The sequence below is a fragment of the Podarcis bocagei genome (assembly GCF_964188305.1).
Source record: "Podarcis bocagei genome assembly, chromosome: Z".
Taxonomy (NCBI): domain Eukaryota; kingdom Metazoa; phylum Chordata; class Lepidosauria; order Squamata; family Lacertidae; genus Podarcis; species Podarcis bocagei.
Window position 1 is genome coordinate 41,275,930 of NC_138140.1, and position 12,519 is coordinate 41,288,448.

Genomic DNA, 12,519 nt, shown 5'->3' on the forward strand with positions numbered 1-12,519 from the left:
ATATTTGTTCATTCATAAAATCATAGAATTGTAGAGCTGGAAGGGGACACCGAACACCATCTAGCCCAACCCCCAAGAATTTCATCCATACTGCCTTTTATCCCGTATGAGCCTAGAGGCTCAGAGATGATAGTATTGCAATTACAAGTAGCCTACTTTTCTTTCTTCTAACTCTAGTGTCAGGGCCTGGTTGGACGCTGGGGAGTGGTGGCTGAATACTGAAGAGTGGGCGTCGGGAGAAGGAGGGTTGGAAACTGACTTGGAAGAAGGGGTCAGTGATCTGAGGGAGTCTGTGACAGCCAAGAGTTTGAGAGTCAGAGGCAGGAGAAGATGCAGGATTGGAGGGTGAAGAACAGGTGCAGATGCAGGAGGAGGGAGAGAGAGGTCCAGCTGGCATAGAGTCAAGGGCTTCCTCACCTCCTCCTCCTGCCCTCCCCTCTCCTACTTCACTCTCTCCCAAGACCAGAAGAGGACTGAAGTGGGAGGAGCAGAAGCAGATTATATGCAGGTGGAGTCATCGCCTGCTTGCCTGCAGCTCTAGTGGGGAAGATACTTAAGCTGAGATTGGGACAAGGCCTCTCTGTTGTGGCAAATGCCTTATTGGGTGCACACCTAGGAGGAGCTGAGAGACACAGGGCTGTCTTCGCCTAACATATAAGGGTACTTTTGACAATAAAGAGATAACTCCTCACTCCATAACGTCCTTGTCTAATCCCAACCAAGTCTCTAGAGAAATATGCTTCAGCTGGAGTTCTGAGCTCTGGATGCAATATTTTTGCTAACATTTCTAGGATAAAGTAGGAGTGCAGCATTTCATTAATCAGTTATATGAACAGATTAAAAACTATGCAGAATTAATCTCTACTCAGATGTGATGAGCTTAAGAAATACCACAAGCTGTTTATAGTACAGTGGAACCTCAGATTGCAGACGTAATCCATGATGGAGGCATGTCCGCAACCTGCAGCGTTCACATCCTGAAGCACCACATCTGCGCAGGCACCGCTGCGATTTGGTGCTTCTGCACATGCGCGAGCGACGAAACCCGGAAGTAACCCGTTCTGGTACTTCCAGGTTTCCTGCAGTCCGCAACCCGAAAACACGTAACCTGAAGCATCCGTAACATGAGGTATGACTGTAAGCAGTTTCTTGCTTGTCGAAGCAAATTTCCCAGGTAGGAGACTGTTAATAGTTCACATCAGTAACAACAAATCTAAAATAATAATGATCTTTTCTCACATGACTTTTTAGAGGCTGCTTCTTATATCCATTGAGTGTTTATTGCTGGGAGTCACTCTCCTCATTCTCATGCCTGTTGACAATGATGAGCTAGATGGAATCATGGCAGTGTTTGCCCATTGGGCCTGGTACAGTGGAAGATAGTAGGTAGAACCATCACCAACAACAGAGACAACTAATTCTTTCTCTGCCCCCATTTTCCTCCTCCCTGCTGAGTTCTACAAGGGCAGCACTGAAACTATGGAGGGGAGATCCAGCAGTCTATGCCACTCCCCGGGGAAATAGGGAAGTAGGGAAATAAGTGGGGGCTGGCTGAGGGCAGACTGAGGTTGGTGGGGCATTTCTCCATTTGCCCTAATGGCCCAGCATTCACTTAATTCCTGGTATATCTAGAGCAGACTTCCTCAACCTCGGCCCTCCAGGTGTTTTTGGCCTACAACTCCCATGATCCCTAGCTAGCAGGACCAGTGGTCAGGGATGGTGGGAATTATAGTCTCAAAACATCTGGAGGGCCAAGGTTGAGGAAGCCTGATCTAAGGTAAGCACTTTCCTGGTTCTCTACAAGTGAAGGTGTGAGGACTCAGCTGCCCCCCCACCCCAAGAGCAGAGGGCCTACAACCCATCCAGAAGTCTATGCAGCCAGTGCCTTGCACACCTTAATACCACTACCATGGGTCATAAAAATTCAGCAGCAGCGTGTACGCTCCAGTTTAACTCATCTTGGTGGCTTCAAAAACCATGGAAATTCTCTTATTTTGCTTCACAGGGATTTAAGCTGCTTTTGAATCAAACAGCAACTTGGGTTGAGCTTGTGCCCAGCCTCACATCACTTTCATTTCACATTCAGACCCAGGAATTGCTGCTCTGTGTGCATTTGAAGAGGTTCTCTTAACTCTTCCCCTCTGCAATATTTATACCTAGATTTTATTTCACAGCAGGCTTCCTCTTTCTCACCTCATGTCTCAATTGTTCCTTCCTCTGCTTTGAATCACTGGGGTATGGGCAACAGTGTATAGGCTCTTCTCTGCTCCTCAGATTATAGATATTTTTCACATATCCGCTTGTTCCAGCTCCCGATCACACCCAGTCATTTGCTCCCTTTCTGAAAAACACCACTGTGTTTTCCTTGCCACCAAAGGCATCAAACCCCACCCACAGCTAATGTGCTCTTTGGGGAGCCGCTGACTTTATTGACAGTTGAAAGAGGATTCTAGCCTTCGTTTGCCCTATCATCTCGAAACAGGAGGGAGGGGAGAAGGCATCCTTTTGCTCTTTGAAACAAGATGAAATGTAGAAGTGAAGAGGCTTGAATGGTTTTAATCGGTGCATCTAATCGATTAGCTCAGTTGCAAATTTAAAAAACCTCTTCAGATTAAATTGAGTCAGGCAGATGGGCTCTTGTACCAAGCCCTTTCCATCACGACCTGAGGACTTGCCAGTTCTGATGAGACCTAGGGGAGCTACAAATGCATAACAGCCAACTTTTTCAGATCAAAAACTGGGGTGTGCCTCTTCCTGGATGTGCTCCCGGGCGAGTCACGTGAACCGCGCCGGAATCTCACCCTGAAAAAAACACTTTTCCAGGGTGCGATCTCACACACACATTTTGGGATGCCACACAGGATTGCAGCCCCAACCAAAATGTTCCCCCCCCCCCAGTATGAGCGTTGTGCAAGAGCTCGCAAGATCATGGCACCCAAAATGGCAACTGTGGTCTTGCACGAAGAAACAGGATTTCCCATTTTTTTCCAGGACACTTGGCGGGTATGCAAATGCAGTGAGCGTGATGGAAGAGTGGACCGTATCTCTTTAGGAAGCATGTGGGGGAGGGAGAAGAAGCTATTTTGTAAAGATTCCTTCAAACCTCCCTTAAAATAGGCATCAGATACATCAGGGACATGAGCTCCAGCCCACTGCTTGCCGTGCTGGTTTTCTAATTGCAGAGTGCTTGGGGTTGATGTTATTGTTGAATATATGTAAGTTTTCAGATACAGTATTCCCCTAGCGTTTGCTGATTGAAATGGCAGGGTCCATTTTGCCACCTCTGTTTTTTGTTTTTTTAAAAATAATTTTTATTACTTTTAAACCTTACAAAAAGGAAAGAAGAAAAAGGAAAAAAAGAAAAAAAGAAAAAACAAGAAAAAACATACAGTACAATATATATACAATACACAACACAACATTAACACATTAAACAAAAAAAAGCAAAAACAGTTCAAAAAACACACATCATACCATCTCAATATCCTCTCTTTCATTCCCTTGTTTCATCGACCTCCTCTCACCTCCCTTTTTGTATTCCATTTCTATTAATTGTTTCAGCAAATCCTTTCCATCTTTCTCTATTTTCTGTCATATGATTATCTTAACATATTTTTACCTTATTTTCCATTAAAACTATAATATTTATGCTTAATTCCTTAAAACATTTCTACTAAAGCCATATAATTTCCTTCCAACATTTTTCTAACATTCATTAATTTTACATTATTTCCATATATAGATTTTAAACTTTTTCCAATATTCTTCTACCGTCTCTTCTCCCTGGTCTCGGATTCTGCCAGTCATTTCCGTCAATTCCATATAGTCCATCAACCTGGTCATTTTGCCACCTCTGGACTATTCCACTTTTTTACCACCTCATTCCGCTGCATTATGTTTATCAGCCTTTGGGGCAGTTGGGTTGGGATTGAGCAGAAGGCCTACATAATGATTACCTGTTGTGAGGTTGTATGATTTAGGGAATATTGGAAGCTGCCTTATACAAAGTCAGATACCCACAGTCCATCTGGCGGCTGCTTAGCATCAGCTCTCTAAGATTTCAGCCCCACCTGGAAAAGGTGGGAAATGAACTGGGGAACTCTTGCAGGCAAAGCAGATGAGCTATGGCCCTTCCTCTCATTTCAAATTGGAGGCAGGGGGAATTGAGTGTTTGCTTCTTCATTTTCTCACATGGGGGGTAGCTCTTTTTAGTTTGCAAATGTCCAGTCATACCTCACATTACGGACGCTTCAGGTTGTGCGTTTACAGGTTGCATGCCACGGCGGCCCAGAAGTACCAGAAAGGGTTACTTCCGGGTTTCACCGTTCGAGCATGCGCAGAAGCACTAAATCGTGCTTTGCGTATGCACACAAGCGCCAAATCGTGCCGCGCACCTGCATAGATACGGCGCTTCAGGTTGCGCTCTTTTCAGGTTGCCAACAGGCCTCCGGAAGGGATCCCGTTCGCAACCAGAGATACCACTGTATACTATTTTACATACTTTAAAAAGTGGTGAGCCAGCCTTGCTCAGCTTACAGGCCATGTCACTCATTCTGCTGAGCTGGGCCCTGGATATGTGCTGCAAAGTTCTACCTTGATGGTGCCCCGTACAGATTCCTTGGGCATTTAATCTTGTTGTAGCCATTTGCCACCACAACCACAACTTGCCAGTTCCTCTCTAGCTTTAACCTCCCAGCAGTTAGTTCCAGGAAACTTGTTCCTTTGACCTCACCATAGTGTACACGTGCGCCACCCGCAGGAGTTCTGTACACCCCTGAGCATCTCCGAAGGACCGAATCCCTAAACAGTTTGATGGATGGAGCTGCTTCACAAGAAAGTTGCAGCAGACTTCAATGACTTGTGAAAGCTGAAGAAGGCATGCAGCGGCCAGCAAGCTTTCAATCGTTTCTTCTTTGAGTTCCAAGACACCTGTGTGGTTTAATATTTTCAGAGAGAGAGAGAGAGGTGCATGAAAATGGATTGTTCTTTTTTTGTGGGGGAAACTCAAAGAAAGTGTTCTTATGACTGCACAAGGTATTAGACTTGTTCGCACAACACGATGAGCACAGGCACAAGCTGCCTCCAAATATGCATAACTGTTTGTGTGAAAGAGCATAATACAGTTTGTTGATTTGGAAGCCGCTGTGCATAAGAGAGTTGTCAGGGAGTTTACCTGTGTATGCATAGTGCACAAGGTCTTTCAGTGCGTCGGGGTCCACTCCTTCCATTTTGATTTCTTCCTGTTTTGCTTCACGGACATCGTTGGTAAACATTGCAGCAAAATAGTCAGACACAGCACTCAGAACCAACCTGGGAATAGAAGGTAAGGATCTGTGTCAGCTCTTTCTCTTGATGGAAGCATCAGCCTTCCACACTACATTGGTTTTGTTTTGCTTTTTGCCTGGGTTGCTCTAAATGATGCATTGTGTGCACACGGAATAACATATTTTATTTTATTTTGGCCTATGACTAGAATGTCACACATCTGTGCAGAGAATAAGGTGATTAAGTAATTTAATATTCTCTTGGAGAGTTGTTTCTCTTCCCTGGGCAAATTAAATCCCCCCTCACTGGCTTGATACACTGACAGTGCATGTCTCTGCACGTCTACTTAGAAGGAAGTATCATTGTTTTCAAGGGAACTTACACCCAGGTGTGAATAGGGGAGAAATTCAATTCAGTTTGCATTTAAGGGTGAACTTACCTAATTTGAACTTTCTGAAACAATGTGCAGACTGAAACACAGCTATCCTTTGAAATTTGCACCTCTCTGAATCTTGGAAAGTAGTTCTCAAGCCACAAAACATGTACAAAAAATCCATATACTGGGTTAAATAGTGTGCATATAACTGCATATGTAGTGGAAAACAGTATTCAAAAATGCATTATATTAGGGGGAATTGTCCTGCAAAAGTGTGCATATTAGACAAAATTGCACAGAAAAATAATAATTATTAATTTATTATTTATACCCCGCCCATCCGGCTGGGTTTCCCAAGCCACTATGGGCGGCTTCCAACAGAATATTAAAATACAATAGTCTATTAAACATTAAAAGCTTCCCTAAACAGGGCTGCATTCAGATGTCTTCTAAAAGTCTGGTAGTTGTTTTTCTCTTTGAATCTGGTGGGAGGGTGTTCCACAGGGCGGGTGCCACTTTCAAGAAGGCCCTCTGCCTGGTTCCCTGTAACATGGCTTCTCGCAGTGAGGGAACCACCAGAAGGCCCTCGGCACTGGACCTCAGTGTCCAGGCTGAACAATGGGGGTGGAGATGCTCCTTCAGGTAGAAGAAGCAGGGCAGTCAGGGAGGCTGGGCACCTATAGCAGGTCAGAATCTTTACCTGTGGGCAGGAATCCTATGCTCTCCAGCAATGAGAAGAACATCACATAGTTGCTTCTGCTGGAGATAATTCTCCATCTTGCGGAATGTCTGCTCTGCATGGTTTGCAGAATGAAAGCATTCATCTGATCTGTTGTTGTTCCCTCCCATAGGAGAGGAGCAGCTGCTTATTGATAGCCTTTTGGAGAAAAAATGAGGTCACTGTTATGCAGTAATAGCTGTTAGCAAAGTCACTTAAATAACATAGAGTTCAAAGAGAGAGAAAAATCCTAATTATGCTTTACTGAGGGAAGTGAACAAAAACGGTATATAATTAAATCTACCTACAACTACTAAGGTTTTTCATTTCTGCCAAATGACACTTCATTCTTATCATTAACATTTAACAAATAATATACATACACAATTTTTTTTACTGAGGATATAAAATAAAAGGAGAGCAGGGGTGGAAGGAATGTAGTGCCATTTCACCAGTATAGCTGAGAGAATAACAGTATTTGACTCCTGCTGTTATTCAACTGGTACCACCCCACTGCTCAATAGAATAATTATTTGTAAAAATAATTATAAATCAACAACTTATTTTTAAAAATTATAGCTGGTAACTGAGAACTTGTACACGAGTTTCCTTATCTCCTCCTCTCTCCTCGTCTATTTTCCTTTTGTGTTGAGTCTTTATTTATAGTAGATTTCTTGCCACCCTTTACCATAAAATAAACCTTTCTTCTTCTTCTTTTTTACATTATATGACCAGTGGCTGGGTTTCCTTCTTCCTCTCTCTCATAGTGATTTGCTAGTCCCTCTAGGTGCTTTTCTGTGGTTGAAGGGGATAAGCAAAATTAAATTGACCCTGAATTCAGCAAGCCAAGGGTGTAGGAAGCATGAGGTTAGAGCGGGAGTACTTTCCGAAGTATGGCATGGCATCTCGCATGCTGAAGTGTCTAAAGCTATGTACAGGTGATAAAAGTTCAGTTAACGTAAGGTGTTATCACTGACATGTCTTGGAACTGTGTTTGGTTAATGTGATATTGTAAATTTTGAAGATAATTTATGTTTGATTGTCTGTTTGTTTGCAAAGACATTTTCTGACCTGCCTTTCGCCCTAACTTACCAGAGCAGGTTACAAGCAATCATGCAATTAAAAACAATAAAATAAATAAAATAGGTTACAGTGGTGCCTCGCAAGACGAAATTAATTCGTTCCGCAAGTCTCTTCGTCTTGCGGTTTTTTCGTCTTGCGATGCACGGTTTCCCATAGGAATGCATTGAAAATCAATTAATGCGTTCCTAGGGAAACCACCTTCAGGCCAGGTACGGGGACAGTCTGTCCCCGGACCTCTTCTGAAGGCTGGGGGGGGACAAGGGCTTTTCTTCCCACCCCCAGCATTTTAAAAAACCCTGGGACAGCGGAGGACTTCTCCGCTGTCCGGGGCGATCTTAAAATGCTGGCGGGCGGCATTTTAAAATCGCCCCGGACAGCGGAGGACTTCTCCGCTGTCCGGGGCGATTTAAAAGCCCCTGGGAAGGCAGGCAGGGGGGACAAAGACTTTCGCCCCCTGCCCGCCTTCAGAAGGTGTTCCCGCCCCCCGCCCCACTTCGGAACAGCTTTCCGAAGTGGGGCGGCGGGGCCAGGTGTCCCCGCCCACCCTCCCCACTTCGGAACAGCTTTCCGAAGTGGGGCGGCGGGGCCAGGTGTCCTCGCCCCCCTCCCCACTTCGGAACAGCTTTCCGAAGTGGGGCGGCGGGGCCAGGTGTCCCCGCCCCCCCTCCCCACTTCGGAACAGCTTTCCGAAGTGGGGCGGCTGGGCCAGGTGTCCCCGCCCCCCCTCCCCACTTCGGAACAGCTTTCCGAAGTGGGGCGGATGGGCCAGGTGTCCCCGCCCCCCCTCCCCCCTTCGGAACAGCGTTCCGAAGTGGGGCGGATGGGGCAGCTGTTCCCGCCCCCCCTCCCCACTTCGGAACAGCGTTCCGAAGTGGGGCGGATGGGGCAGCTGTTCCCGCCCCCCCTCCCCCCTTCGGAACAGCGTTCCGAAGTGGGGCGGATGGGGCAGCTGTTCCCGCCCCCCCTCCCCCCTTCGGAACAGCGTTCCGAAGTGGGGCGGATGGGGCAGCTGTTCCCGCCCCCCCTCCCCCCTTCGGAACAGCGTTCCGAATTGGGGCGGATGGGGCAGCTGTTCCCGCCCCCCCTCCCCCCTTCGGAACAGCGTTCCGAAGTGGGGCGGATGGGGCAGCTGTTCCCGCCCCCCCTCCCCCCTTCGGAACAGCGTTCCGAAGTGGGGCGGATGGGGCAGCTGTTCCCGCCCCCCTCCCCCCTTCGGAACAGCGTTCCGAAGTGGGGCGGCTGGGGCAGATGTTCCCGCCCCCCGCTTCGGAACAGCGTTTTAAAATGCTGGGGGTCGGCAGCGAACGCTCCCGACCCCCAGCATTTTAAAATCTCCCCGGGACACGGGGAGATTTTAAAATGCTGGGGGTCGGCAGCGAACGCTTCGCTCCCGCCCGCCAGCATTTTAAGATCGCCGGGGCAGGCGGGGGGAAGGCAGGCGGGGGGGGGGAGCAAAGACTTTTGCCCCCCGCCGGCCTTCAGAAGAGGTCCTCTTCTGAAGGCCGGCTGTGGGCGAAAGTCTTTGCTCCCGACCGCCAGCATTTCCCTATGGGCTTTCGTCTTGCGATGCAAGCCCATAGGGAAATTCGTCTTGCGAAGCGCCTCCAAAACAGAAAACCCTTTCGTCTTGCGGGTTTTCCGTCTTGCGAGGCATTCGTCTTGCGGGGTACCACTGTATATAAAATTATAATAAATAAGCAAAACAAGTCTTTTAAAAAAAGCAGCAGGACATAAAACAAAACAGAAGAGGTAGACCCTATTTATTTATTTATTTTAAAAAACACACACACACACTTTAGCTGTTGAGAGATCAGGGAAGTGGAAGCTACCATATGTTTCCCTCTATAGGACGCACCTTGTTTTAGAGGGGGAGAACAAGAAAAAAAATTCTCCCCCTCTCTGCTCAGCACCCCTTCAGCGAAGCGGCAGGAGAAACGGAGCCCCTTCCATTTCTCCTCCCGCTTCACTGAAGGGGCGCTGTGCAGCTCTCCTCTCTGCTGAAGCCGGGAGAGTCTTGCTCTCCTGGCTTCAGCGAAAGGAATCCGAAGCCTGCAGAGCGCAGCGGAAACTTGCGCTGCGCACCGAAGGCTTCAGGCGGCTATCCCTGAAGCCTGGAGAGCAAGAGGGGTCAGTGCGCACGGACCCCTCTCGCTCTCCAGGCTTCAGCGAAAGCAACGCGAAGCCTCCGGAGCGTGAAGGGAGCGCTCCCTCTGTGCTTCAGAGGCTTCTCATTGCAATCGCTGAAGCCAAGGAGCCTGCATTCGCTCCATAAGACGCACACACATTTCCCCTTAATTTTTGGAGAGGAAAAAGTGTGTCCTATAGAGCGAAAAATACGGTATATGAAGAAAATGCCAGATGTCCTTCTGTGGAGAGGGAGTTCTATCCTTCATGGGCTACCACAATGTCTAACAGTGTATGCTGCCACCATCAAATAGATTTTATGGCATCCTATTTATTTTATTTATTTAAGAGCCTGTTAGGGTTCTTAAATAAACCAAAGGCCCGGCATTTATTCCCAGAGAGGCCAGCTAGATGCCAATGGGAAGTCCACATTCAAGAACATGTTCTTATTTAGAGGGATTTTTATCTTTTGATGTGAAATTGACTAGACCAGAAGCAGTTTGAGGCTGGTCTAGTCAATTTCAATGTGCCATTAACTTGCACCAGGCTAGGAGTGGCTCCAGTAAGAGGGGACTGGACTGAACAGGCTTGTCCCACCTGCATTCCCACTAAGTTGTGCACCTGTAAAGTTACTGAGTGCTGCAGTAGCAATGTGGCTGGGCAGAGGGGTGGGGCGGGGAGAGAAAAGTCCAGGTGCAGCACAGAAATCATAATCTGTACATAGCCTTAAGGATTTGCTCTAGTTGACTGAGAATGCGCGACTCCCTCTTCCACTCTCTTTTCCTATTTTCCATCAAAATGAGTTATCCCCAGTGCCAGCCACTAACAGAGCTTTTGACGGAAACTCATTATATCCAACGGAATGCCCATACATTTCAAACGGAGGCGCCGAGCCGGCTGCTGCATTAGAAGATAAATATGGGAGACTGAGCTCAAAAATTGGAACTATTAGGTAAATAGCGCAACGAATTGCTGGATTTGCATTTCGGGCAGAAGACAGAGTTGTGCTAGCACCAGAATTACCGTGGAGGACAGAAATGTCCTGAAGGTGGCCTCTTTAATCCTGTTGGTGCAATTGTTTCGAAAATAGGGGTGGGGGGAGTAAAAAATGAAGATCCCACTCCAGCTGATGAGTTTCTTTTGAAGCTTCTGATCAGCAGCCTCGCTACACTCTGCCTGGCAGCATAACCTTTACAGCATGGTTTGGGGCTTGGTTTAAACAGCCACCTTATTCTCTTGTTTGGGGAGGGCTGAGGCTCAATGGCAGGGTGTCTGCTTTGCATGAAGAAGGTTCTAGGTTCAATCCCAAACATCTCTAGGTAGGGCTGGGAACATCCACCATCTGAAACCCTGGAGACCCCCTGTCAGTCACTGTCTGCAATACTGAGATAAGTAGACCAGTGGCAGCTTTCTGTGCTCCTATTTATTTTAGCCTTTTATTCGGAATCATGAGGACTGGGACCTTGCTTTATTTTTAGGGGAGGAGCCATAGTTTAGTAGAACAGCTTCTGTTTGGCATTCAGAAGTTCCCAAGGACTATTCCCAGCATCTCCTGGAAGAGCTGGGGAATGTTCCCTGTCTGAAACCCTGAAGAGCCCACAGCTAGTTGATGCAAACAATATTGTTGTTGTTGTTGTTTAGTCGTTTAGTCATGTCCGACTCTTTGTGACCCCATGGAGCATGCCAGGCTCTCCTGTCTTCCACTGCCTCCCGCTGTTTGGTCAAACTCATGCTGGTAGCTTCAAGAACACTGTCCAACCATCTCGTCCTCTGTTGTCCCCTTCTCCTTGTACCCTCCATCTTTCCCAACATCAGGGTCTTTTCCAGGGAGTCTTTTCCCTGGAGAGTCTTCTCTTCTCAGATGCAAACAATACTCAGGGCCAATCACCTGATATGATATAAGGTAGATTCCTATGTCCTTACTGTTCCCGCTATGCGGCTTGCCACTGTTTTAAGATATTTATCATCTATCTATCTATCCTATCTATCTATCATCTCACAGTTTTGTAACTGAGATCATAGACATTGGGAAGGTATGACTCACCTATCCAAATGTTTTCAATAGGACCCAAATTCAGCAAGCCTTGACCCTCATGTAAGATGGGAAATGTGGAAAATGAGGCTTATGACTGTGCATTTAATACCCGCCCCCAAGTCATCCTGTTGCTCCTGGCCCCACTTTTGCCCTCATGATGCTCATGATAATGTCAGCAGTAGAAAGTCTTATCTGTGTGCTGAGCATGCATGTTACAACCCAAAATAGCAAGGCTCCTAAACTGCAAGAGAAGAACCTCCACAACTGCTGCAGACATTATCCTGAACTCAACGAAATTGTGTTAGGAGCAATGGAACGAAAAGAATTTAGCATGATAAATGGGCATGGAAGTCCAATTGAAGAAAGGTGGCCACCGCCACCTTACAAACTATCATAACAGTTCCTAGGATACCAGAATTTAAATCTCCACTCAACCATCAAGCTGGCTGTCTCTCATCTTCCCAATCCTAAATTTAGTTCTTCATATTTCCACAATTGTTTGCCATTTAAAAACTAAAAACCAAGTCTCTATGAAAATTCATCAGCATAATAACAGGAATGTATTTTAATATACACATATCTGAATGAAAATTTTGCCTGCTATGTACCTTTTTGTAAAGCAATGCTCTCTAATAATGTGTTTTTGTGTGTTATTTTCATGAATATATGCATTTTTATGCACCCTCCACCCTAGTATATGGAAAACTGCACTGCAAACTTTGGAAGCGCACAAACTTTAAATGTGGACTGAATCTAATTCTTCTCCCATCCCCCCTCTTACATACACATTTTGCCTGACTGATAGAAGTCACCAGGGCATAGGAAAAAGCAGTTTTTCCACCTCAGTTTCTCCCTCTCCCTGCCCCATTGAAGTGCTCTGCCCATATTCCTGATTGCACATACAGCAAAGAGATGAGA

General features: G+C 46.6%; 1 protein-coding gene across 4 annotated transcripts in view; it reads right to left on the reverse strand.

The window, feature by feature from the left end:
* The window catches only part of KLHL4 (kelch like family member 4), a 45,389-nt gene that overhangs the window by 15,931 nt on the left and 16,939 nt on the right, over positions 1 to 12,519 (reverse strand). For all 4 annotated transcript variants that reach the window (XR_014004367.1, XR_014004368.1, XM_081180016.1 and 1 more), the window contains exons 2-4: positions 6,342 to 6,518; positions 5,174 to 5,310; positions 4,733 to 4,929 (exon numbers count right to left, since the gene is read on the reverse strand). Coding sequence is in view for 2 of the 4 variants with exons in the window: in XM_081180016.1 (XP_081036142.1) it covers positions 4,733 to 4,929; positions 5,174 to 5,310; positions 6,342 to 6,518 (511 nt within the window). In the remaining 2 variants the exon portion in view is untranslated. The remainder of the gene's footprint in view (positions 1 to 4,732; positions 4,930 to 5,173; positions 5,311 to 6,341; positions 6,519 to 12,519) is intronic.